The sequence below is a fragment of the Castor canadensis genome, chromosome 18 (assembly GCF_047511655.1).
Source record: "Castor canadensis chromosome 18, mCasCan1.hap1v2, whole genome shotgun sequence".
Lineage (NCBI taxonomy): Eukaryota > Metazoa > Chordata > Mammalia > Rodentia > Castoridae > Castor > Castor canadensis.
Window position 1 is genome coordinate 32671971 of NC_133403.1, and position 23809 is coordinate 32695779.

General features: G+C 40.1%; 1 protein-coding gene across 12 annotated transcripts in view; it reads left to right on the forward strand.

Annotated features, from left to right (window-relative positions):
* Window positions 1-23809, forward strand: part of Cit (citron rho-interacting serine/threonine kinase) — a 164037-nt gene that overhangs the window by 110582 nt on the left and 29646 nt on the right. For 6 of the 12 annotated variants that reach the window (XM_074061228.1, XM_074061229.1, XM_074061231.1 and 3 more), the window contains 6 exons: window positions 766-963; window positions 9889-9942; window positions 16414-16611; window positions 17077-17297; window positions 19810-19945; window positions 22042-22146. In XM_074061228.1, the coding sequence (XP_073917329.1) occupies window positions 766-963; window positions 9889-9942; window positions 16414-16611; window positions 17077-17297; window positions 19810-19945; window positions 22042-22146 (912 nt within the window). The remainder of the gene's footprint in view (window positions 1-765; window positions 964-9888; window positions 9943-16413; window positions 16612-17076; window positions 17298-19809; window positions 19946-22041; window positions 22147-23809) is intronic. The other 6 variants (XM_074061230.1, XM_074061238.1, XM_020179080.2 and 3 more) reach the window with 1 other exon arrangement.

Consider the following 23809-nt stretch of genomic DNA (forward strand, 5'->3'; position numbering starts at 1 on the left):
TGGAGGGAGAAATGATTGCCTCAAATGTGACATTAGTGCTGGGTATCTAATGAGAACAAATCAGAGCAAGAATATTTGGAATAAATAGAATTCAGCCTGTTGTTCCATTTGCATTCTAATTATAAAGAATTAGAATATGATGTTATTAGAATATAATATGATGTTATTTATATCCATTTACCTTTAAATGCTTTCCTAATAAAAATAATTCTCATAATTTTCATCCAAGATACTTGTTGTGTGGCTTTTCTCGGGTGTTTGAATATTTGCAAGTAAGGGTGGTTAGTATATGTAGTCACTGGGGATTGGTTCCAGGTCTCCCCCCAGTGATACCAAGAACTGTTGATGCTCAAGACCTTGGAGAAGTATTTGCATATAACCTACATATATTCTCTGTGTACTTTAAATCATCCCTCGCTGGCTTAAAACACTAATACAATGTAAAAACCGTGTAAATGGTTATACTGTATTGCTCAGGGAGTAATGACAAGTCTGTACCTGTCCAGACATGTTCAGTGTGGATGCAATTTTTTTTCTCTTGAATATTTTCAGTCCATGGTTAGTTGAACCTATAGATGCTGAACCCATGGATCCAGAGGGCTGATTGTACATCTTCCTGCATGTTCTTATTCCTGCTGTTTTCCAAGATGCATGGGAGTCAGGTCCATTTTCTTGCACGTTTTCCCCTCTGCTGACTGAACAGCAAGCAGGTTGCACCTTCACTTTCTCTTCTAGTTCCACCAAGCATTTGTCCCTTTCCCTCAGGTCAGTCTGGAGCATGAGGAACAGAAGCTGGAGCTGAAGCGCCAGCTCACAGAGCTGCAGCTGTCCCTGCAGGAGCGTGAGTCCCAGCTGACCGCCCTGCAGGCTGCCCGGGCCGCGCTGGAGAGTCAGCTTCACCAGGCGAAGACGGAGCTGGAGGAGACGACAGCAGAGGCAGAAGAGGAGATCCAGGCCCTTACGGTAGGTCCCAGAGCAGAACCAGGAGTTTGAGAGTGTTGCTGAGAATCTTTGCGTACTCTTAGAGCCTGCAAGAGGTAAAAAGCAATCTCTTTTGGGTAGAAAATCGGCTTATATGGTTTTCTCCTTCATTGGAATTAGTACACTAGCTCGACTGGTAATATCTGCTTCCCTTAGTACCTTGAAAAATTCCTCCTTTCTGTATCATCTTTCTTTTTAAATCGATCATTATGTTTAGTTTCAGCTAGGGTCTGTTTACCTGGGTCTACTTAATAATTATGAAAATAATAATAATAACTTTATGTCTTACAATAGTCTTTCTACCATGTTTTTGGTTTTTGTTTGGTTTACCTCATTTGTGTTACTTTTTTTTTTTTTTCTTTTTTTTGAGGGGTGGTATCGGGGTTTGAACTTAGGGCCTTTTGCTTTCTAGGCAAGTACTCTACTACTTCAGCCATGCCCCCAGCTCACTGTTTATTTTTTTTTATGTTTTTATTTTTTAAAGCTGTATATTCTGCTTCATGTCTTTTTATTTTTTATTTTTGTGGTTTTTTTTGGACACAGGTCTTGCCCTGTAACTCAGGCTGACCTCAAACTTGACATCTTCCTGCCTCTGCCACTCAAGTGGTGGGATTACAGACATGTACCACCACACCTGTCATGCTTCATTTACGTTTTTTATATGCCTCTAGTATGATGCTGATGAGAAAGAGTCTTCCGAATGAGAGAGTCTTTCTCTAAAGGAGACCTGGTTTCCCTGCTCTTTCTGAGAGACTAGTTCACTCAGCTGAAGAATGCTCTCAAGAGGTAAATAACTTGGAGGGGTGTCCCTAGATTTAGACTTCAGTTCTTTCTGGAATTCTAAAAAATGAGACTTTTGGCCATTTTTCTATGGTTGATCATTCTCACAGGGAGTGGCCCAGGCTAACAGAACTCACAGAGTCTTACATGTAAAATCAACTTGCAAAGAGAGATGCAACTGTCAAGTTGACTGTGACACTTTGGATGGCCAGTCTCCACACTCTTGTCCCCTTTCAGGGTGGCCTATTTAGGAACCTTGTTATTCTTGTAAGGCTGCTTGGTAGGCCTGGACTCTGAGCCTAGAAAGCTGAATGGGTTGGCTGTATCAACCAAGTACATACTTTTCTCATAGCAACATATTGTACCTGCCAAGAGGATAGGCACAGTCTTGTCTGCTGGTCAGGGTGTCCTGCCCACAATGCAGCTGATTGGGTTTGATGCATTTTAAATAGGCACCTTATTCATTCTGAGTCCACTTGGATGCTGGCCCTATCTACATCAGCTAATATCTCCAGGCATCTCTTAGAGTGGAGTTACTTCTATAGATGGCTGTATACATCCATTGCTTAAGGTTTTCCCTGTTTAAAAGTTTGTGTGTGTGTGTTTATACTAGTTTTATTCTTAGGAGTTATCTTTCATTGTTGTGTTTGGGGATCCCATTATTTGAACCAAATTTGGAATGTGATTTTTTAGTACCAGGGTCCTTCTGGGACTAGTCAGGAACACAATGACTTACATGATCCTTGGGGTACAGAATAACTCCTATAAGGAAGATGCGTATGCAGCTTAGATTTTCTGGGACTTCCGCCAAGTCTGAATATTGATCAGGACTTTAAGTACCATCATCTCTAAAGAACGCTCATTAAATGATGCCATGTGCCCCAATATTTACTTTGGAAAAAAATAGTCACAACACGTCTTTGTTTATATTCTGCTTTGTTTTAAAATGGGTTGAAGGCAGTTTGGCAAGACACAAAACAGTAAAATGGGACACAATAAGAATGAAAAGGTAAAGAGAAAATAAGTGCGCAGAAGAAAAATGGAGCCAGGAAGGAAACTGATCTTGAGAGTGTATGCCAAGAAGGTTTATACACATGCTGGAGTTGGGTGGGTGGCAAGGGAGATAGCATTTCTTTGCTACTACAGGGAGACATCTAAATTTGAACCACTGTTATTTAGTGCATTGTATATCAGCATTTCCTCCTATATGCATCATGCTTTCATCCACATTTTATGAGCGCTTTGCTTTGTGCCTAATGCTGTGCCTTCAGCCTTTTCTCCCCAGCGGATTGGCCCATAATTCCTCAAATCTTTTTCCCTTGGAGCAGCCAAGAATGACACATTTATCTTGCTATTATGTTAGAATTGGGAGGGCAGGTGGTAGCTATGTATCTTTGTCTGCCCCTGTTTGGAAGAGAGCAGATATAAAATAGAGTGTGTATCACTGCTGTTTATTTGTGGGGAAATTAGTCCTTTAAATCCTGTCTTGCTGCTGGTTGTAATTTGCTATGTCTATGGCTACTAGAACCCGGGCACAGCAGCAAGTCATGACTTAATTTAGTTGGATGGATGAGATCACTGCCTCAAAGCATCTTCTTTTTAATAAAAAAAAGCTCCTTAGGTCTAGAAACTATGGCTCTATCACTCTTATACATGAAAGTGCCATGGAAAATATGGCCTGTTTAACTGATGGCAGAAGGCAGGTATGCTATAACACATCTGTAATCTCAGATCTCAGGAGGCTGGGGCAGGAGGATTGAGAGTTTGAGGCAGCCTGGGCTACATACTAAGCCCTGCCTCAAGGGGAAAAAAAAAAAAAGATGTCAGAAATGCCTTCCATCAAATAGCTGCTTGTAAACTAATCCTGTGGAAATCCAAACCCCATATCAATATGCTTTGATTCATTTCTGAGGCTGTGGGGTTTTTCCCTTTACTCCTGCTTTTTTTCCTTTCTCTTTTTTTTTTAATTAGTGTTTATTAATTATACAAAGGGGTTTCATTGTGATATTTACATACTTGCATGTGATGTATTTTGATTAAATTCACTCCCTCTAATACTCTTTCTTAACATCCTCCACCCTTTTTAAAACAATTTTAATGGGTTTCAATATTCTGTTTTCACATATGCATACAGAGTACTTGGATCCTAGTCATCCCCTCCCTTTACCCTCTCCTTTCACCCTCTCCACTCCTGCTGGTTCCTGCCCCCAAAGGTTCCCCCTCCCCTTCTTGATTATGTGATTATGTTCCATGAATCTGATTATGGACAGCACATGGTTGTTGCCTAAATGGCTAGGTTGACTTTGTTTCCAAGAAAAAAAGAAAATGGTCACAAATGCAAATCTTTCCCATGTTCTTATTGTTTGAGGGTCATGTTCAGACCCAACACAAGCATTGATCTAATTAAATCAGCCATATCTAAAGTGATCTCCTAGAAGGTTTGTGAACTTCACAGTATAATGTTTTATCATTAAAAGGGAATGGTTAAATGGAATATTATTGTTCAATTCTAGTCCATCTCCTAGCTGAGGAAGGGAACAGTTACCTGGTTTGGCCTCTGCTCCTGGGACACGTTAGATGGAGCAGTTAAGTTGGAGCTTTCCATTGAAGAAGCTTGGCAGGGCAACTGGGAGGCCGTTGGTGGTCTTACTAATGCTTTCTTTTTTCCCCACTCACTTTACCCATCCTGTTAATTGCATTTACATTGAAATTGGCTTTTAAAAGCAGAGACTGACTCAAGTTAGAGACCAAGAACTGAGTCAAATTATAGCAGAAATCGCTTTTTGGTAGAAAAGAGAGTTTCCTGGACATGATCTTATTTAAGATTCCATGTAATCTCTTGGTGTAAGGAGGAGAATTGGAGTCTGCACGCTTTATAGCACAGATGTGTCATGTGACATAAGCATTACTCTGAAACCTGATAGAAACATGACGTGTCACTTGTGTGTACCAGCAAGGCCTTGCAAACATGCTTTATATTTCTGCCCCCACGTTCTTTTATTGATTTAGTCAAGTGCCTAGTTGAATAAACACAAAAAGTAAAGACACTAATGAAAAGATTCTTCTTCCTGCATAGTGTGATTATGGAATTCCAAAGCCATCCTCTTTGATTTGTTAAAATCATTAATCAATGTATGCTCTCATTCTTTTACATAAACATCAAGCCCAGTATTTAATTAGTAAGCTATTGGCATGACAGCCAAGATATGAAATCAAGACACACAGGGTGACAGTCTTGCTTGGTGTCTGCTTTTCACCAGGACTGAGAACATGGAAGCCCAAGTGTTCTACAATCCCGACTGTGGATCCCAGAAGCTAGTCAGACATCTACTATTTTCCTTTCAGTTCTGCAGGCTTTTCCTCTCATTAAGGCCATATTGTAATCCACTTTTCTTTCTTCCTTTTGTAACTTCCCATAAAATTAATCAAAGCATAAAAACTCCCCCCAAAGAGCCCCTGGTCCTCAGGCAAGGCTGACTGTAGTCTGCTCAATTTACCTCAGTACTCAGCTCCTAGGTCAGCAGTTCCCAGGAGTGTCTGAGGATCCCCAGGGATTCCCAAGTTCAGACATTTTTATAATAAAAGTATCACTTGATGTTTTTCGGTGTGTTAGCATTTGCTTTTTATTTTTTATTTTTATTTTGCACTGCAATAACATTTGCACTCTTTGGGGTCCTCAATAATTTTATAGCACCTAATTAGCATTCAAATAGTTCATTGAGAGAATCTGAAGCTCATCTCACATACTTTATTATCCTGGTACATACTGTTTTGTGAACTTTGGCCTGTCTTTTTATTTTACAATTTGCTTTAAAGAAATGCAAATCTTATATCTCTTAGCATTTTCTTATTCAGATCAGTTTAATAGCTGTTAAATGCTTTTAGTATTTCTAGCATCCACAGTAAGGTCAGTTTTATATTTTGTATTTATGTTTTACAATCGATAATAAAATCAACAGCCGTAATTGACAATAGCTCATTATAGTCTACCTTCAGAGAGGATTGCCATTTGATGTGGCCAGATCATCCAAAGGCCCCATAATGGTTAATTTTAATGGAAATGAAACCAGAGTTTTGGACACAAGGCTGAAACTCCTGGAATTCCACATGCCATGTCTGTCCTTTTGCCTGTATATGTCAAATAAAGACATGACGAAGATAGAGAAAGGAGGTTTGTTACATGGCTCGGGCCACGCGGTGGGAAGAGGCTGGGTAAGCACGCAGCTCATCTTCAGCCATCTTCCGGGTACACAGATGAGATTTAGCTTTAAATAGTCAAAGAATTAGGACAGGGGACAAAGGTATGCATAGTTAAACAAGTCCTCGCCACAGATGTGGCTTGGTTGATCATTATCTCAATTCTTGTTCTTCAAGGGTCTGGAGAAGTTATCACTGTTGTCACTTGAGGGGACCAGTCGGGTTCCCTATCACCTCACTAGGGGTAATTCTCCTCTTTTGGGCTGGGAGGAGGTAGTCTGTTCTGTAAGACTCTGCTGTTCCTTAGGGGTAGTTTTATGACAATGGACTGATCATTCCTGTTCTTCCTTGATTCCAAGGAGAGAGTGGGTCAGAGCAAAGGACAACAGGTACAAAATAGAGACAGAGATGCCAAGCTTGGCTCTTGTTTTTATTTCATTCATAGGCCCAAATAAGGAACTGCAAAAGCAGTTTAAGCACCTCTTAAAGAAATGAATCAGTATTAGTGGTTGAAACTTCAGATTCCAGTGGGACAGTTAAATGAGTTTTTAATGGCATAGAGTTATTTAGAAACTTTGCTATTAATGGGAAAGTAGAACATTATAAGAAAGGGGAACGGAGTTTCTGTTCCCATGTCTGGGCAGGCAGCTTTTTTATGATCACTGCTTATGCTTTGAGGGAGTTGATTCTGCCCTCAGCTTCCAGTTTGTTCTTGAGACATTTCATACCAAACAGTTATTTAGAGCAGGGATTGGTAAAGTACAGCTAGTAGACCCACTTCATCCTCTCACCTGTTTTGTGTGAATAAAGCTTTATTGGAACACACAGCCACACCCATTTGCATATTGTGCATGTCTGCTTTTGCTCTGTGGGGGCAAATTTGAGCAGACCATAATGGCCTGCAAACAATAAACACTATGTTATTCTTACCCCATCAAACTAGAGAGTCTTTCATTGTAATAAAACGCCTGACACAAAGAGAAGCAGCTTATTTTGCCTTACAGTTTGGAGGTTCCAGTCCCATGGCCCCTTTGGTTTGGACACAGAAGGGGTGTGTGGCGGGGCAAAATTGTTTCGCTCATGACCAGAAGGCAATGATGGCAGAAGAGGAGGGAGCCTGGTCCCACAGTCCCCTTCAAGGGCATGTCCCCAATGACCTAAAGCCTTCTAGGCCCTGTACCTAAAAGTCCACAACACCTCCCAATAGCACCACCCTGTGGACTAACACTTATCACGTGGACCTTAACTCCTCTTTTCTCTTTACCCTCACAGCTAAACATTATTCCCTTTAGTTGTGCTTGCAGAAGAGATCTTGGTTCTGTCTACCTGTCTGTTTTCTGCTACTGTCCTACTCTAAGCCACTGTCACATCTTGCTTGAATGACAGCACTGACCTCTTCAGTGTTTTTCCTGCCCCCTTGTACCTTTGTTCTATTTTGAGGTGTTCTCCCTACAGCATCCACACAATCTTAAAACACTGACCAGATTACTCACTTACTCCTCCTAAAACCCTCCCCTGGTCTCCAACTTATGGCATTTTGAATGAGCCCAAACTCTTCAAGAGTTTTGCTCCCTGCCTGCCTCTTTGTCATCACCTCAGGTTGGTTTCCCCCTTTTGCTGTGTGCTGTTTCAAAAATACATTTTACTTGCAATCTAACACAAGCCAGAAAATACAGTCATCCCTCGTTATCCGCAGGGGATCATTTCCAGGAATCTTGATAAACAAAATCTGCAGATGTCAATCCTTAGATAAAGTGTTTGCATAGAACCTATGCACATCCTCCTGTATATGTCAAAGCACCTCCAAATTACTTATACTACATTGAAATGCTAAGGAAACAGTTGTTCCATTGTTTTATTTAGGAAATAAGGAACAGCACATTTTTTTCCTGAATATTTTCTATCCACAGTTGGTTGAATCCGTGGATGCAGAGCCCACAGGTACACATGGCTAACTGTATACTGAGTTTCACTGATTCTGGGGTCTCTGGAATCAGTATGCATCGTATAGTTATATATAGACATGGACAGGTAGTGGTTTGACAGCACTTCTTTTTTCTTAATGTTATGTAAAAATGATGATAGGATTTGCAGTAAAATTTGATGTGTTCTGGTATCTAAAGAAAAGCCTCCTGAGACAATGCTCACCTTTTCTACCCAAGGCACACTCTGATGTTTTCTATTTATTCTGTTTCATGGGGAATACAACAACAACATCACCACCAACAAAACCCAAACAAACAGTCTCCTTTTGTCATGCTTAGTTATTGGGCAGCAGTCTGAAGTTTTAAGGACACTGCTGTAACCATTCAGCCCTGTTTTGTTTGTCTAATACACCAAAGCCTTTCTTGTACCAGGGTCTTCCTCTGTGTCACTACCTCTGCCCTCTCTGTTCTTTGCATGCCTGGCTTCTTATTACCCTGTAGGTTTTAGTTCAAATGTCACCTTTTTAGAGAAGCCCTGCTTAACCACCACATGTAAGTTTCTGTCTGCTCTCCCTACTCTCTTTTACTTTCCCTTTGTTTCTTTCATAGCATTTGTTCCGGTCTGTAATCATGCACTTATTTTCTGTCTTCCTTCACCAGGATGAAAGTGCCTACATTGTACCACAGTGTCAGGCATGTAACATGCACTCAAAAAAATTTTATCAATTCATGGGAATTGTGTTGTCAGCTTTCCGTTACTGTGACAAAATACCTGAGATAAACAACTTAAAGGGAGGAAAGGTTTATTTTGGCTCACAGTTTCAGCCAAGTTCCAGTCTATGGTCACTTGGCTCTGTTGCTTTGGGCCTGTGGTGGCATAGTACATCATGGTGGGAGCACATGACAGACAGAGGAGGCCTGTTTACCTCATGGCATCTGGGAAGCAAAAAGAGATACAGGAAGGGGTTGGGTCCTAATCCTCTAATTAGGCTCCACGTCTTAAAGGTTCTACTACATCCTAGTCTGGCTTCCTTAACCACAAGGCCATTGAGGGACATTAAAGATCTGAACTCTAGCAGGAACACTGCTGTTTTAGGTGGCTTGGCCCAAGAGAGAGTCTAGTTATTTACTTCGGGGTCAATGTGTGGTTTTGTGAATGTCAACAGCCTTTTTTCTTTTTTTTTGAGACAGGTCTCAAAACTTTTTTTTTTAGAACTGGGGTTTGAACTCACGGTTTGGCACTGGCAAACCAGGTGCTTGAAAAGCAGGCATTCTATCACTTGGGCCACACCTCCAGTCCATTTTTTCTCTAGTTGTTTTGGAGTTGGGGTCTTGTCAACTATTTGCTCAGGCTGGCCTCCCAGACAGCTAGGATTACAGGTGTGAGCCACTGGTGTTAACCTGGCTGGGACTCTTAATTCTCTTGCCTCAACCTCCCAAGTGCTGGGATTCTAAGCATATGCCATCACACTGGATTCTCAGGCTGCTTTTTATCTGAAAAAAGTCTCCACTTTTTCCTGGCTATTGTCGTGTGTGGTGTGTGTGTGTGTGTGTGTGTGTGTGTGTGTGTGTGTGTGTGTGTTTGTTGTGTCTCTCCACTAGCCTTGGAAAGGATCAATTGGGGGGAAAGTTACTTATCTCTGCAGAATTGGGTGGGGGTTAGGACAGATGAAGGAGAATAAAATCTTCATCCTTTATAGCTTTTTTTTCCCCTCTTCTCTCAGTAGTCCCAAAGTATTATTATAAATGCAAAAAGGCATTTGTATAGGGTTTGGGTGTGTGCTGTAAACAGTCTATTCTTACTAACACAGCACCTGTGCCACTGTAACTTATTTCTAATGTTGGGGATGATGTGATTAATTAGTCCTTTGCAAAACAGACACTGGGGCTGCTGCAATAGTATTCCTGGCTTTCCAGGGAAATTGCTCTTCTGCGTATTTGACCCATAGCTTGTAGAATTGCATTCTACCCTATTTAAATTTATAATTAACTTCTTACCTTTTAGGCACATAGAGATGAAATCCAGCGCAAATTCGATGCCCTTCGTAACAGCTGTACTGTGAGTATCAATTAATCAAAGATGACTAAAATACCCAGAAACTAAAACAGAGAAGGAAAGGGGGATATCTTTTTATATCAGTGACCAATTTTTGATGTGAACTTGTAGCTCGAAGCATATAATGTGGACAAACTTACTTGGAGTTTTAGGGGCATAGATATCCTTCTGCCAGGTTTAAGGAAATTAACACCATTCTTCTGTTTGGCAGAGGAAGAGAGTTGGGATAGTGAAACCACTATTAGATCTCACCAGCTTCAACACAAACCCCAAGGCTGCTGCTCCTCCTTCTCTACTGTGGAAAGTTTTGTGATGCCACTAATGAGCTCCTCCGTGGACCTAGAAAAATGTAGCTTCCTGACAGATGAAATTTGCCTTCCTAGTATGCAAACTCAAAATCTAGGTTCCTTTGAGTGATTTTACGTTGCAAATTCCATTAGCAGAGAAGCATCACTCATAGGTTATATAATAGGGCACAGTCAGTGGAAAAGCAAAGTCTATTTTTGGTGGAAAAGAAGGACTGACATAGGCCCCTTTCAGAAGGTGGGGATTTGTCCTTATTCGTGTTTCCATCTCTTCTCTGATCTTTTCATCAATTTATTACCTTCTTAGTCCTCACTGATGTCCTTGTTTATACCTTTTGCAACTGTGAATTTTCAGAAATACCCCCTCAGATACATCTGTAATGAGCACTTTAGCTGCTGTATCTGGGACGATAATCCTAATGGCCTGTGGTTTCCCCCTTACAGGAGGTACAGAGTGCATATGGTAAAGTGCATAAAGGACACTAATGTTAAGTACACTCAGTGAAACTTTTGCATCTCAGACAACTGTGCATTACAATACAGATCAAGATGCAGATGTTTTTAGCCCCTAGAAGATGCCCTTATGTCCCCTTCTCACTGGCATCCTTTGCCCAAAAATATTACTGTTACTCTGACCTCTAGCATATAGGTGAGTTTTGTCTAATTTTGAATTTCATATAAATAGTGTCAGAGAGGATGTGCTCTTTTGGACTTAACTTCTTTTTTTTTAAACTTAAATTGTATGTGAAGTTGTTTCTTATTGTTGCCTCTGTCAGTAATTTTGTCCTTTTTCTTTACTGCCTAGCACTTTCAGTGTACAGATAAAACTGTTTTTCTAATCTGTTCTCCTGTTGATGGACATTTCAATTGTGTCCATGATAAATAATGCTGTTAGGGAACATTCTTGTACGATTCCTTTGGTGGCTGCAAACACTTATTTCTGATGAACATGTACCCAAGAGTGGAATTGCTACGTGAGATGTGAGAGGCACCTCTGTCTGGCAGCAGATTTTTGGTATTTTCTAGATGCCATCTGGAGGGACTTTTCTCAGAATGTCTGTTCATTTCTTCTATTTCACCTCCCTTCTTTGAGGAGTCCGTGCATTCTGTTCCTGTACTCTTCTGCTTAGTTTTTCAAGTTTCTTTCTTTTTTTTTTTCTTTTTGCAGTACTGGGGCTTGACCTCAGGGCCTACAATTTGATCCACTCCACCAGCCCTTTTTTATGATGGGTTTTTCAAGATAGAGTCTCGAGAACTATTTGCCCAGGCTGGCTTTGAACCATAATCCTCTTAATCTCTGCCTCCTGAGTAGCTAAGATTACAGGTGTGAGCCACTGGCACCCACCTTTTTTTTTTTTTTTTACCCCAAAGTTATTTGCTTGTGTTGCATGCATGCTTATGAATGATCACTGAGTAAAATATAGATCCTTCTTCCTTCCTTCCTCCCCCTCTCCCTCCCTTTCTTCCCTTCCTCTCTCCCTTCCTTTTTTCCCTCCCTCCCTCGCTTGCTTGATGGTGTCTTGCTATGTAGCCCAGGCTGGTCTTGAATTTACAATCCTCCTGATTGTGCTAGGATTATAGGTATATGCCACCACACCCAACTTGTGGTTCTTTTCTATTACTAATTTTTCCTTAAGTTTGGACATTTTTTAAATGTGTTAATCAGTAGCCATGTTCCATTTATCTAAAGTTATGTTTTCTACTTTTTCAGTCTTTTGGCATGAGAAAATTTAAAAATCCATTTTTGTAGTTTTATTAATATATAAATGGTGTGCAAAAAACCTGAAGAGTGATGAAATGTTTATGCACTGAGAAACCAAAACACTCAAAACAATGGACATACCATCACCTTTAAAAGTTTCCTTATTTACCCTCTTTTAATACCTCCATTTAAAAAAATTGGATGTTTAGTTTCAATGCCAGTATGTAGAATGAATTTGGTTTCTTGCTTAACTTATATAACATTTAAACTGTCTAAATTTGCTTTTTCTGGAACAGTGACTTTTAACCTCTGCTTTATTTACTTCTGGTTTTCTGTGCAGAAGCCTCTGGAGGCCTTTCCAAGTGGGCAGGGGAACCCAAGAAAGTGGCCCCACCCACATGAGCAGCTGGGTGGCTTCATGGTCCAAACCATGGGCTTTGAAGTCAGGCAGATAAGGCCTTCTAGTAACCTATATGATATTATCCCAAAACTTGGACTATCTCAGTTGCAATATACCATTGATTATCCAATGCATAGTCTATTCAATAACTGCTGTTTGGGAGCTGGGTGAGGCTAAGAGAGCTAGTTTCTTAGTTCCCATATACATTCCAAGTTTCAGAAGCAGTTAGATTAAGAAATACCTCCCTCATCAATTTCCTGCAATAACTGAATTACAGGATGCATGCAGAGTGTTTGCACAGGGCATGGCCCATGGAAAGGACTAAGCAGCATTGGTGACTCTTATTATTTTCTCACATTGGGCTTATAACATAATCTTTTGTTTGGAAAATGGCTTTGTGGTTTTAAAAAGCTTAGAAGCCACTGCTTTAGGACATTTGGCCTCAACAGTAGGTCTCAATGATAAGTTTGCAAGTTCAAGGCTGCTTTAAAGACGCTTAGAAAAGTGTGATGGATGCTCCTTTCTTTGTGGCGCTGTCCAAAGACATTTCTCTGCTCTGAAATGTCATCTTTGTTACTGGTGAGAACGCCCATAATAACTTACCCGATAGGAGTGGAGCGCCCCATTAGCAGCTTTCTCAAAGCTTAGGAGCAGTAAGATTTTCAATCTCAATAAGATTTTCAACCAGTTCTATATTTTGAAGGGATTTAAAAAAGGGTTTGATTCAATCTGGCTCCTAAAACTCTACCTAAGTCTGTTTTAGAGGGGAGTTGGTGGGCAAACATATGACACAGCTTTAATTATGAATCAATCTGTCAGCTATAAGATTAAAAATAAATAATATGCAAATCACTGCCTTCAGGAAAGAAGCAGGCATTAAAATAGGATTTCAGTCCTGTGTCTTTTCAGCCTGATGTTCATTGTTTGGCAATTTTCCTCCCCTAACTTGCCATTGGACATTTTCCTGGCAACTTCCCTCTCCATATCTCCCATTTAGATGTGAGGGGTCAGCAGCTACTTCTAGAACCTAAAGGTTCACACTATAGCCTTGAAAAGCAATAGATAACTGTAAACACAGATCTTGGGTATTTTTTTTTTCATTTGGATGCAGAAATTAGGTAATTTTTTATATTCTAGTTCTGTCTTCGAACTGTATCAAGATGTCTTATCTGCAAAAACAGTCCATTAGAAAGCTTTGCTCACCCCTGCATTACGAAACTATCTGCCTTATCTTCTTTTTTTTTTTTTTTTTTTTTGCTGCTAAGATGGAATCAGCCTTTCTGTTTATCTTTTTTACTCATAGACTCATAATAGTCTGTCAGTGATCAGATCATTTGCTCTTAGACTAGAGTGGATATACTTGTGTCCAAAAAGCAGACCTAAGAATTGTCACATATTTCCTGGTTCAAAAGCAAGAAGGGCTATCCTGACGTAGGTGGCCTGTATGTCTCTCTCCATCATTTCAGGTTTCAAAGATCTGAAAAAGTGAATCAACACTTCTTTCCCTATTTCATAGGGCAGCACACTATGGGGGTAAGAGCACTGATTCTTGAGTTTCGGTGCTGGGTTTGAATTCTAGTGTTGTTGTCTATTAGCACTGTGCCCCTGGGGAAAATCCCTTAGCCTTCTGGCTGCCCCAACTTACCCATCTATAAAATGTGAATAAAATGATCCCTATTTCAAAAGACAGTGGTAAAGATTGCTTATTATCTTCTTCTTTTTTTTTTTTTAGCCATGGAGACCACTAACTTATTGCCTATGTCTCATCAGTTTAATATCTGTAAATTCAATAATATATGTGTGCATTGATAGATGTGTATAACACTTGACCACAACTCCGGCCACTTGAAACAGGGGTACAAGGTAATATTTCAACTTGGAAAGACAGAACTATAAAAATGCAAAGGACTGAAAATGTTTTAAATCCCTGCATGGTGCTTCACACAGACATGTAATGACAAGATTTTGTCAAGTGGGCAAAGTGGAGACAGTGACCAAATATAGAGCCATCAGTCACAAACTAGAAATAGGGGTCAGAGACACGAAACCCTTGAAAACCAGATAAGCAGGAAATGGAGGGGCTCTGCCTACCCCAGTGGGCCCATCTCTCTTGGAGTGAGAGTAATAACCTCACCACCGCATTGACTTTTTTCATGTTTATCTAATTTTGAAAGAAAGAGAAGAGGTAACAGAAATGGGCTCATAATAAATGGTGTTCTTTTCCCATGAGTCCAACAAAGGAAGTGGGTACCCAAAGGCTTATATATAACTTTGGCAAATAAATGATATATTCTTATGTGTACAGATTTCCTCTAGTTTGTATGTTCCCCAAGAGGTCTTAGAAATGAAGCATCAAAAAATGAAGCACTGTGTTGCTCATTGATTTTTATTCCTTATATTTCGCATGGCATAGGATTGGACAATATACAAGAACATCCAAAAATAAAAACAGAAGAGTAAATGTACTGTTCACTTCCATGTCACAGATGGAGAGGCCAATCTACCCAAGTTCAAGGTGGCTTATTTGGGGTTCTAGAATCCATTTCACAGGACATCTTCCAAGTTGGCTTGTCTCATTCTTACTGTCCTTCCTTGGTGAAGAGGTAGAAGGAAGCACAGTAGTAAGTGGAAACATTTACATTTTAGCAGGAAAAGTATCTTAAGGAATGGATTTGCTCCATATAGGAACATCAGTTGAAGGTGCAGGCATTGTTTGTTTGTTTCTGATTTTAGGAGATTTAATCATGTCACATAAAAGGTGACACAGGGACAGTATGAGGCATAACTTGCTAGGAATGACAAAGGTGCAGAGTTTCTATTCTTGTTTCTTCCTGTTGATAAAGAAGGTGCTTTACCCAGAACCTGACCAGGTAGCCTTCATTCCCTCGTGTTGCTCATAGTGTACGTCAAACTAGTACATTAGGAATTTCTAGACCACTTCCTACATTAAAAGGTCATCAGCTCAGTTGACAAGATGAAAAGCTGCATTTTCTGAGCCACATTGAACAAATTTACTTAATTGATGTTTTTTTAATCTATGTGCCTGGGAAGATTTTTATTTTTAAATTGATAATCAAAGGGAGTTGAAATAGGGAGTAAGTCATGGAAACAGTGGTAACATTTGATAAACTAAGTCTGTTCTAGTTCTGAAAATTGGAAACAATTAATAACCACAGGCTTAAAGGCATTTCCTTTTAATTTACTTCTTTTTTGTTGCATAAAATTTAATTTATGGCCTGTGTACCTCATTTCCACTATTATTAGGAAATTACCCTTAAATTTCTAAAGCATTTTATATAAAAGCTCTCTGCAGGCACTGATACTAAACCTCAGCAAAGAGAATAGGAAAGCTAAATGCACTGAAATTAAAGTCATTCTGCCACTGAGCAAGGAAATAATTTAGCAAAATCAGATTAAATCTTTCAATAAAATGACAATTTCACATATGCTGAGAACTAGCTGGTACAGTAAAATCCATTAAAGTGGTGCCATACACAGTTTGTATTTTCAGAATTATTTCTGGCTTTCCTTAAGATTTTTTTCTCTTTGTTATAAGAAATTAAATTCACTGCCTGTGATTTTATTCAAATAACCTTAGTATCCTTCACTGTCAGTCTTCCTTGATAAGTATGTTATTTTACTTTCTAAGACTATGATCATTTCCAGTGATAATGCTCTATAGATGGTGTCAAGTTTGTGTGTAGCTTAATTAGATGATTGTGATATAGACTATTATTCCTCATTCCTTGACTTACCCCCCTTACATTATCTCCCTGATATTAACTCGATCTCATTTGAACTTGCCCCATCCATGCAGCAGTCCCTTGATTTGTTTTGCCACATTTTCTAGATGTACCCTGAGCTAGAGAGAAACCGAGACATTCCTTTTTCTCCCACTGCCTGTGCATTAAAACTGTGTGGGTGTGGGAGTTTAGATTTGGCCTCAAGGCTTAATAGCTGCACATTGATTGCCACCGTCATGTAGGCTCAAGATCCATCCTTCTAGAAGCGTTCCTCGGTTACAATGAATTTGGTAGTTATGTAACTGGATTTCTTTCCCCTTTTAGGTAATCACAGACCTGGAGGAACAGCTAAACCAGCTGACTGAGGACAACGCTGAACTCAACAATCAAAACTTCTACTTGTCCAAACAACTCGATGAGGCTTCTGGTGCCAATGATGAGATAGTACAGCTGCGGAGTGAAGTAGACCATCTCCGCCGTGAGATCACGGAGAGGGAGATGCAACTCACCAGCCAGAAACAAGTAAGGAGGGAGACAAGGTCCTGAAGTCCCTGGAGGACTCTTAGAAGGATTTAGATGTAGGGCCTGGTGCCTTCTCCTGAGGGTTCCAAGACTGAGCCTTGTTCAGTAAACAGGTTCCTTTCCAATCAGGTCTTGTTACTAAGACTTTGGGGTTTTACACGTGGTTTTTTAGAGTGTATAGTTCTTCTTAACTTTGATTTTGAAAATTAAAAATAAAAGCAAATACTCTGGGTAGTTAGTGTGAACCACTTAATTTAAAACTCGGTCACTTTCCCAGCCCAGGTTGGCTTTGGGTTCTGCCTCTAAGATGGAGCACAAATGGCTGTTCATTCACTGTCATCTGGCCCTCTTGGGCTATAGAAGGAAAAGATAAACTGTATTTCAGGCTGTAGTTAGGAACTTGTGCTTTTTTGAATCTGACCCCCCCGCAAAAATAACCTCTAGAAAATCCTCATTTGATACAAGGCACAACTCAGTGGTACTGATTTGCAGACGATGGAGGCTCTGAAGACTACGTGCACGATGCTCGAAGAACAGGTCATGGATTTAGAGGCTCTGAATGATGAGCTGTTGGAAAAAGAGCGCCAATGGGAGGCTTGGAGGAGTGTCCTTGGTGACGAGAAGTCCCAGTTTGAGTGTCGTGTTCGAGAGTTACAGAGGATGCTGGACACTGAGAAACAGAGCAGGTGGGACTTCCTGTTTGTAGAAAGCCGGGGGCACATCTACCTGAGAGTTGTGAACAGGGCAACCAATTGTTCCAGCTTGCCTGGGAGCAAAAATTTACCCAGAAAGCAATACTTTCAGGCCTAAGACCAGGACACTCTGGCGAACGAGGATGGATGGTGTTCCTGGTTAAAATTTGAATGGCATCACCCAGATTTTGTGGTAGTGTCTGATGTCCATTTGCCCTATGCAGACACCTGGGACTTCAGGAAAATATCTCAGTGCTGTCTTTGTGGAAACTTTCATTACGTTTCTTGTTGTCATGACTGAGTGACCACATAGCAAGACCATCACCATTTTAATCCTGGTCGTGTGTATCTGCTATACTCTTCCTTCTACACTAAGGCTCCTCAACCAGGCACTGCTGACATTTTGGGCTGGATAATTCTTTGTTATGGGAGACTGGGCTCTGCATTGTAGGATTTTGAGCATCAACCCTAATCTCTACCCACTTGTAGCAATCCTCTTCCCATGTTGTGACAACCAAGAGTGACCCCAGACATTGCTTAGTGTCCCTGTGGTGGGAGCAAAACTCCTCCAGATGAAAACCACTGCACTACTCGAATAGTGTTTCCTTTCTTTTTTTTTTCTCTTTCTTGGTAAGAAATGGTAGTAATAAGTCTGCACAGTATCTTCCCTCTGCTTTTCTGCATATTTTTCCACAGTTGGCTTAGCATAGCGTTCCCTTCCTGCTGGGGCTATCATAGTGCAGAGGTTGCCATTCACTGTGAAGATGCCATCGATTTGAAGAGTTACTGTGACAGTTTTATAGCTCATGGCCAGAAAGTGTTTTGTTCTAACAAAATTGGTATGTTGTAACAGCTTACAGACGGAAAGAAATTATCTTGAAGAATAAGGACCTTTTTTTACTTTGCACAAAGGCACCACACGGGCCAGTGTTAGCCCGTGCCTGCACGGCTGAATTGCATCCATTCTTCATAACCTTGCTAATGCCACTTTCCTATAGTTCTCTGATTCCTTAAGCAGGATAAACCATGCATAGAAATAATTATCACCTAGACTGTATCACACTCACTTTGGTATCTCCCACATTTTCTTGGCCATAGAAGACTCCGGGAAGTGTGTTGAGTAGATAATTCATGCTAAGTTCAGATGAACTAGAAAAGATTGGAGGCAAAAGATGAGAACCCTTAAATTTTAAGAAAAACTGCTAGAAATAGTTCCTTTTTGGGCATATCAGGGTATGTGTTGATGTGAGGAGCTACTGTTTCAAGCCCCTATTTCTGCTTCTCTCAAAACCCTTTGGGCTTCCCTACTTCCTCACTAGAAGTTCCAGGCATTCTTCCACAAACCCCTTCCTTCCCACATTCAAGTCTAGCTCCTGTCTGAGCCATTTCTTGGGTATTCAAAGATAATTTGGGGGCTGGATCTGGTTTCAGAATCAAGAAATACACAGCCACACATGGAAGGTATAATTATGGACTATGCTTAAGAAGGTTAGCATTAACCTACTTTCATTTCATGTCTGCCTTCAGGACAATTGTAAAAGATCTTGGCTTTCTTTTCCTTCTCCCCACCCCCCCTTCTTTTTTGGTATTGTGTGGGATACTTAGTTGAATGAAATATAATTCTTAATCTTTGTCCTCAAGAGGCTAAGAGTCTAGTAGTGGTGAAACTGTGCATTCAGATATTTATCACCTGGAGAGTGGTATGAGCTAGGAGAAAAATACATTTGTATTTGTGATCGAAAAGGAAGAGATATTTCTTCTAGAGGAGAAATTAGGGACACTTTCATGAAGAACATGGTATTTGATTTTATCCTTGAAGATTGAGTAAGATTGAGTTTGCAGAGTAGAGAAGGGGAATTTGCCCACGGAGGAGATGTATTCGGGCCAAAGCTTAGGAGTAGGAAGACGTAGTCCCAAAATGGGGGAAAGGAAATGATTTTTCCCAGTTACTTCTGGTTTTATTACATTATATAAATGTAGTGTCATTTATGTATACATAAATTATACATTTTATAAATGTAGTGTTATTTATGTATACATTCACCAGATTCATGTTTCTTTTCCTGATGAGCACCCGAAACACTTATCCCTTTTTTCAAATGCTTTAAAAAGAGAGAATGCTTGCTCAAATGGGGTCTTCCATAGTCCACTGGGCCCTATGGTTCCTCAGGGGAGCCTCAGTCCACGTCCATCCCCATGGGCAGTGTGTGACAATCTAGCTAGACACATCCTTACTCAGCCCATTTCCCACTTTGCCTTTCAAAGTCAAATGCCCACAGGAATTTTATTGCTTAAGGGAAATCTTACCCAAAGTCTGAAGTGGGTCCTTTTTTTTTGCTCTGTAAGCTGTTAGAAAAGGAGACATAATTTGAAGGTAGGACTCAGGGTTGGGAATCTGTCTCACCTGTTTAGTTTAGTTGCTCATCAGAGTAGAGATGGATCAGCCTCCTTTTTTCAGATTGGTGGAAGCAGGACTCCTAAGAGCAGGCCTGTGTTTTCCTGGCAGGGCAAGAGCTGATCAGCGGATCACGGAGTCTCGCCAGGTGGTGGAACTGGCAGTGAAGGAGCACAAAGCTGAGATTCTTGCTCTGCAGCAGGCTCTCAAAGAACAGAAGCTGAAAGCTGAAAGCCTCTCTGACAAGGTCAGCACCCATCCTTCTGCCTTTTAGGAAACCATTTTTGTTTCCTTCTTTTAAAGGCATGCTTCACACAAATTTGAACGCACTCCATGGTAAACATTTTTTGTAAGCATTCATTCACTCACTCAAAAAATGTCAGTTATGATTCACTGTGGGACATCCTCGGGTGGCCATAGCACCGGTAGGTAGGTGTGGTGGGTACTGGGTTACCATGGTTGACTAGTGATAATTATTCTCTACCTGTCTGGGTCCCAGAAATCCAAATTTTGATCTGGGTGCACAACTCTCTTCTTTTCTGGCATCTTATTTCTAGAAGACTTTGTGGACCTAATCTTGAGCGTTCTCAGGAAGGGCACAGTGACGATTACTGTGCTGATTTGATTGCTGCAGTTGGAGGCATCACCTCTCATATTCCAAGTTCAGGAACACAATAAGTCTATATGAGTTCATTTTCTGTCACTGTAACAAAATTCCTGAGCCTAGAAATTTCATAAAGAATAGTCTTTTTTTGGCTCATAGTTCTGGAGGCTGACAAAGTCAAAAGCTTGGGATCAGCATCTGATGAGGGCTTCCTTGCTTCATCATAGCATGGTGGAGGACATCCCATGGTGAGACAGCGCGATTTCTAGCCTGAGTTCCTCTTCTCTTGAAGACTCACAGGAGTCCTCATCCTCATGACCTCATCTGGCTCAGGTGTCCAACACAAGAACTCTTGGAGGATGCATTCAAATCATATCAGGGTCTAATCATGCCAGTCTTCAATATTTCAGATTAGAGATACATGTATTCTGCCCATGGGTCATTTTGCAGTGTATCTACAAAGTGATGCACAGTGTTTTGCAGATTTCCTCTAAGTCTTGAAAGAGATGTAGAATAGGTGCTCCAGTGTTGCAATGACAACAATGAAGATCAGAGAAACTATGTGTACATACACTCACATGTACAGACGTGAAGTAGCAATCTTCGTTTGTTATTTCATGTCTATAAAAGTAATTACTTAAGGTCATTGTGGAAAACATAGAAACCACAGACGTGTAAAAGAAAAACTGGTAACTCACCACTGTGTTATATTGGTGAATTTATTTGTATTTGTTTATGTACAAAGACACACACACACACATTTTTTTAATAAATTTGTGTTCTTACTATATATATGGTTTTACATCTTTAAAAAAAAAATCACATAACTGGAGGCTTTTCCTGAGCTATTAAATGTTCTTTGAACATGTAATTCTGAGAAAATAAAATTGTATGCTGGCACCTAATTTAAGCATTTCCTCTTCTAGTGGAAATTTGGGCTTCTTCCAATTTTTTGCCATATAAATAACAGTGTGATGAACATAAATCTTTACAGACATCCGTGATTATTTTCTTACTGGAAATTCATAGAAACAGAATTATTAGACTCAAGGCTATAGCTTGTCACTTCTGAGTCCTAGAGACTGGCGTACCATGCTTTTTTAAGCATGGGAAAAATACATTTGTCATTTGGAGATATTTATGTTTAACTTGAATATTTTTTTCTGGTTGGCTGTTCTTGAAGTATTCTTTAGGAAAGTCCTACCTGTTGTTTGAAGCTCCAGACATCCCAATACCATGTTTGCTTGATCAAATTTGGGATGGACTTCTCTTTTCCATACCTCTCTTATCAGACTTTCTTCTGACAACACGGTCATTGTCTGTGTGCATGTTAGTTTGTTATGGGCCCCCCTCTGCCTTCCTGACCTGATTCAAGGTCCTTGGAGAGCTTGACCATCTTCTCAGTGTGGAAACTGTAATGCCATGCACATAGTAAGCACTCAGCATGTGATTATTTAATTAAATTCAGCCAAACATGTCAGGCCAACACATTTGTGAGCAGTCAGCCTCTTAGAACTTGTCACAGCCATACTTACGTCCCATCCCTTAGAAATGATTCCTTTCCTCATATGGGACACTTACCTGTCATGTGGACTTTTGTTTTTTCAAAAACAACATTTATGTCTTGACCTTTAGAACTTGATCATCCTTTCTAGTGAAGGTTTGTGGACATTTAATAAAGTTGTTAGCATTTAACATTCCCAAATGTGGCACCATGGCCAATTTTTCCCAATGCCCAGCTCAATGACCTGGAGAAGAAGCATGCCATGCTTGAAATGAATGCCCGCAGCTTGCAGCAGAAGCTGGAGACAGAGCGAGAGCTCAAACAAAGGCTTCTGGAAGAGGTGAGTGTAAAACCACCAGGGAGGGATGGCCAGGTGGGATTTTGAAAGTGAAAAATTTGTTATGTTCAGGTGGTCAGATCCAAATTAGATATTCAGATTTTGAAACTAGAATTTTTGAGGCAGAATAAGTTGGTCCTATAACACTTTCTGCAAGGTATTTAACACATTAAAATAATATGTGTAGAAAGCCAGAGGGTCTCTTGTCATTTGTATCCTCCTACCCATGCTTAACAGAGTGCCAGGCTGATGGTCAGAATGGGCTACATAGAGGTCTGTTAAGCACATGACTGGGTGAATATTGAGTTAAATTGTTCTTTAGAATTAGTATTCAAAGTATATTAAGTTTCATGCTAATAGAACATCCAGGCCAATTAGCTTCCTACATTGGGTCGGGATTTGATCAGATTATGCCTAGCACCAAATTTCATGATGGCTTTTGAACATGCACTTAATTCAATTAAAAAAATTATATTCTGCTTTTGAGACATAAGGTGGCAAGCTCAAAGTGATCTCCTAAATCCACCCCTCGTGTTATTTCATGTGTCTTTTCACACAACTCTGTAAATTCCCACCCATCACCAAAGCCCAATACTGTGATGCATTAATGATTCTGCTTTGTTCGTTAGAACTCACCTACAAGGACAAGTGCACTTTATAAAGATATCTAACAGAAAGTTGAATGCCACAGACTGTTAAGCCATAGTGAGCCTGGCAGTTCAGTTAACCAGAATTCCCTATTATATGATACTCATAGCTCCTGACGTGCTTTGTTGATAGAAATAATATTGAAATAATATTGCTATGCTACTAAGCCTGAAAAGCCTAGTAGAAATCTGCGGGTGAGTATAGAGTGTCTTACAGAAAATTTAAAAAAACATTGGGAGTTTGGGAAAATTCTGGGGTAAATGGTGGTGATGGTTGCACAGTAATTTGAATGCCCTTCATAATGCTGAACTATGCACTTAAAAATGCTTAAAATGGCCTAGCATGTACCAGTCCTGGGTTTGATCCTCAGCAGCACAAACAAAAAAAAAAAAAAAAAGAAGAGGGAGAAACAAAGGTTGAAATGGTCAGCTTTATGTTATGTGTATTTTTCCATAGCAAAAAAAAAAGTTAATTTTACATATACAAACACATATGAATGAAATTCACTAAATGGCCTCAAGAACATGCAATACAGGTTGAATATCCTTTATCAAAAATACCTGGAACCATAAGTATTTTGGATTTGGGAATTTTTTTTCTTTCCTGATTTTGAAATTTGCGTATATATAATGAGTTACCTTGGGGCTGGGACCCAGCACTAGACATGAATTTCATTAATACTTGATATACTCCTTATACACGTAGGTTGAAAATAATTTTGACTGTGACCCATCACATGAGATCTGGTGTCAAGGTGGCACTCAAGTGTTGGATTATTGGAACACTTCAGATTTTTGGACTAGGGATATTAAACCTGTCATAGGACTTTTAAATCTACCAGATGGTCAAATAGAGAATTATGGTCTTCTATCTGGTATGAATTGGCAACACTCCCCCACTAGGGGACATACTAGAAACAGAACAGGAGTAACTGATACTCTTGCCCGTTCTACTTTCCCTCTAAGGAGGGTGAGCCGGCCCTGACACGTCTGTACTTTGGTTCAAGGTTACATGGTGA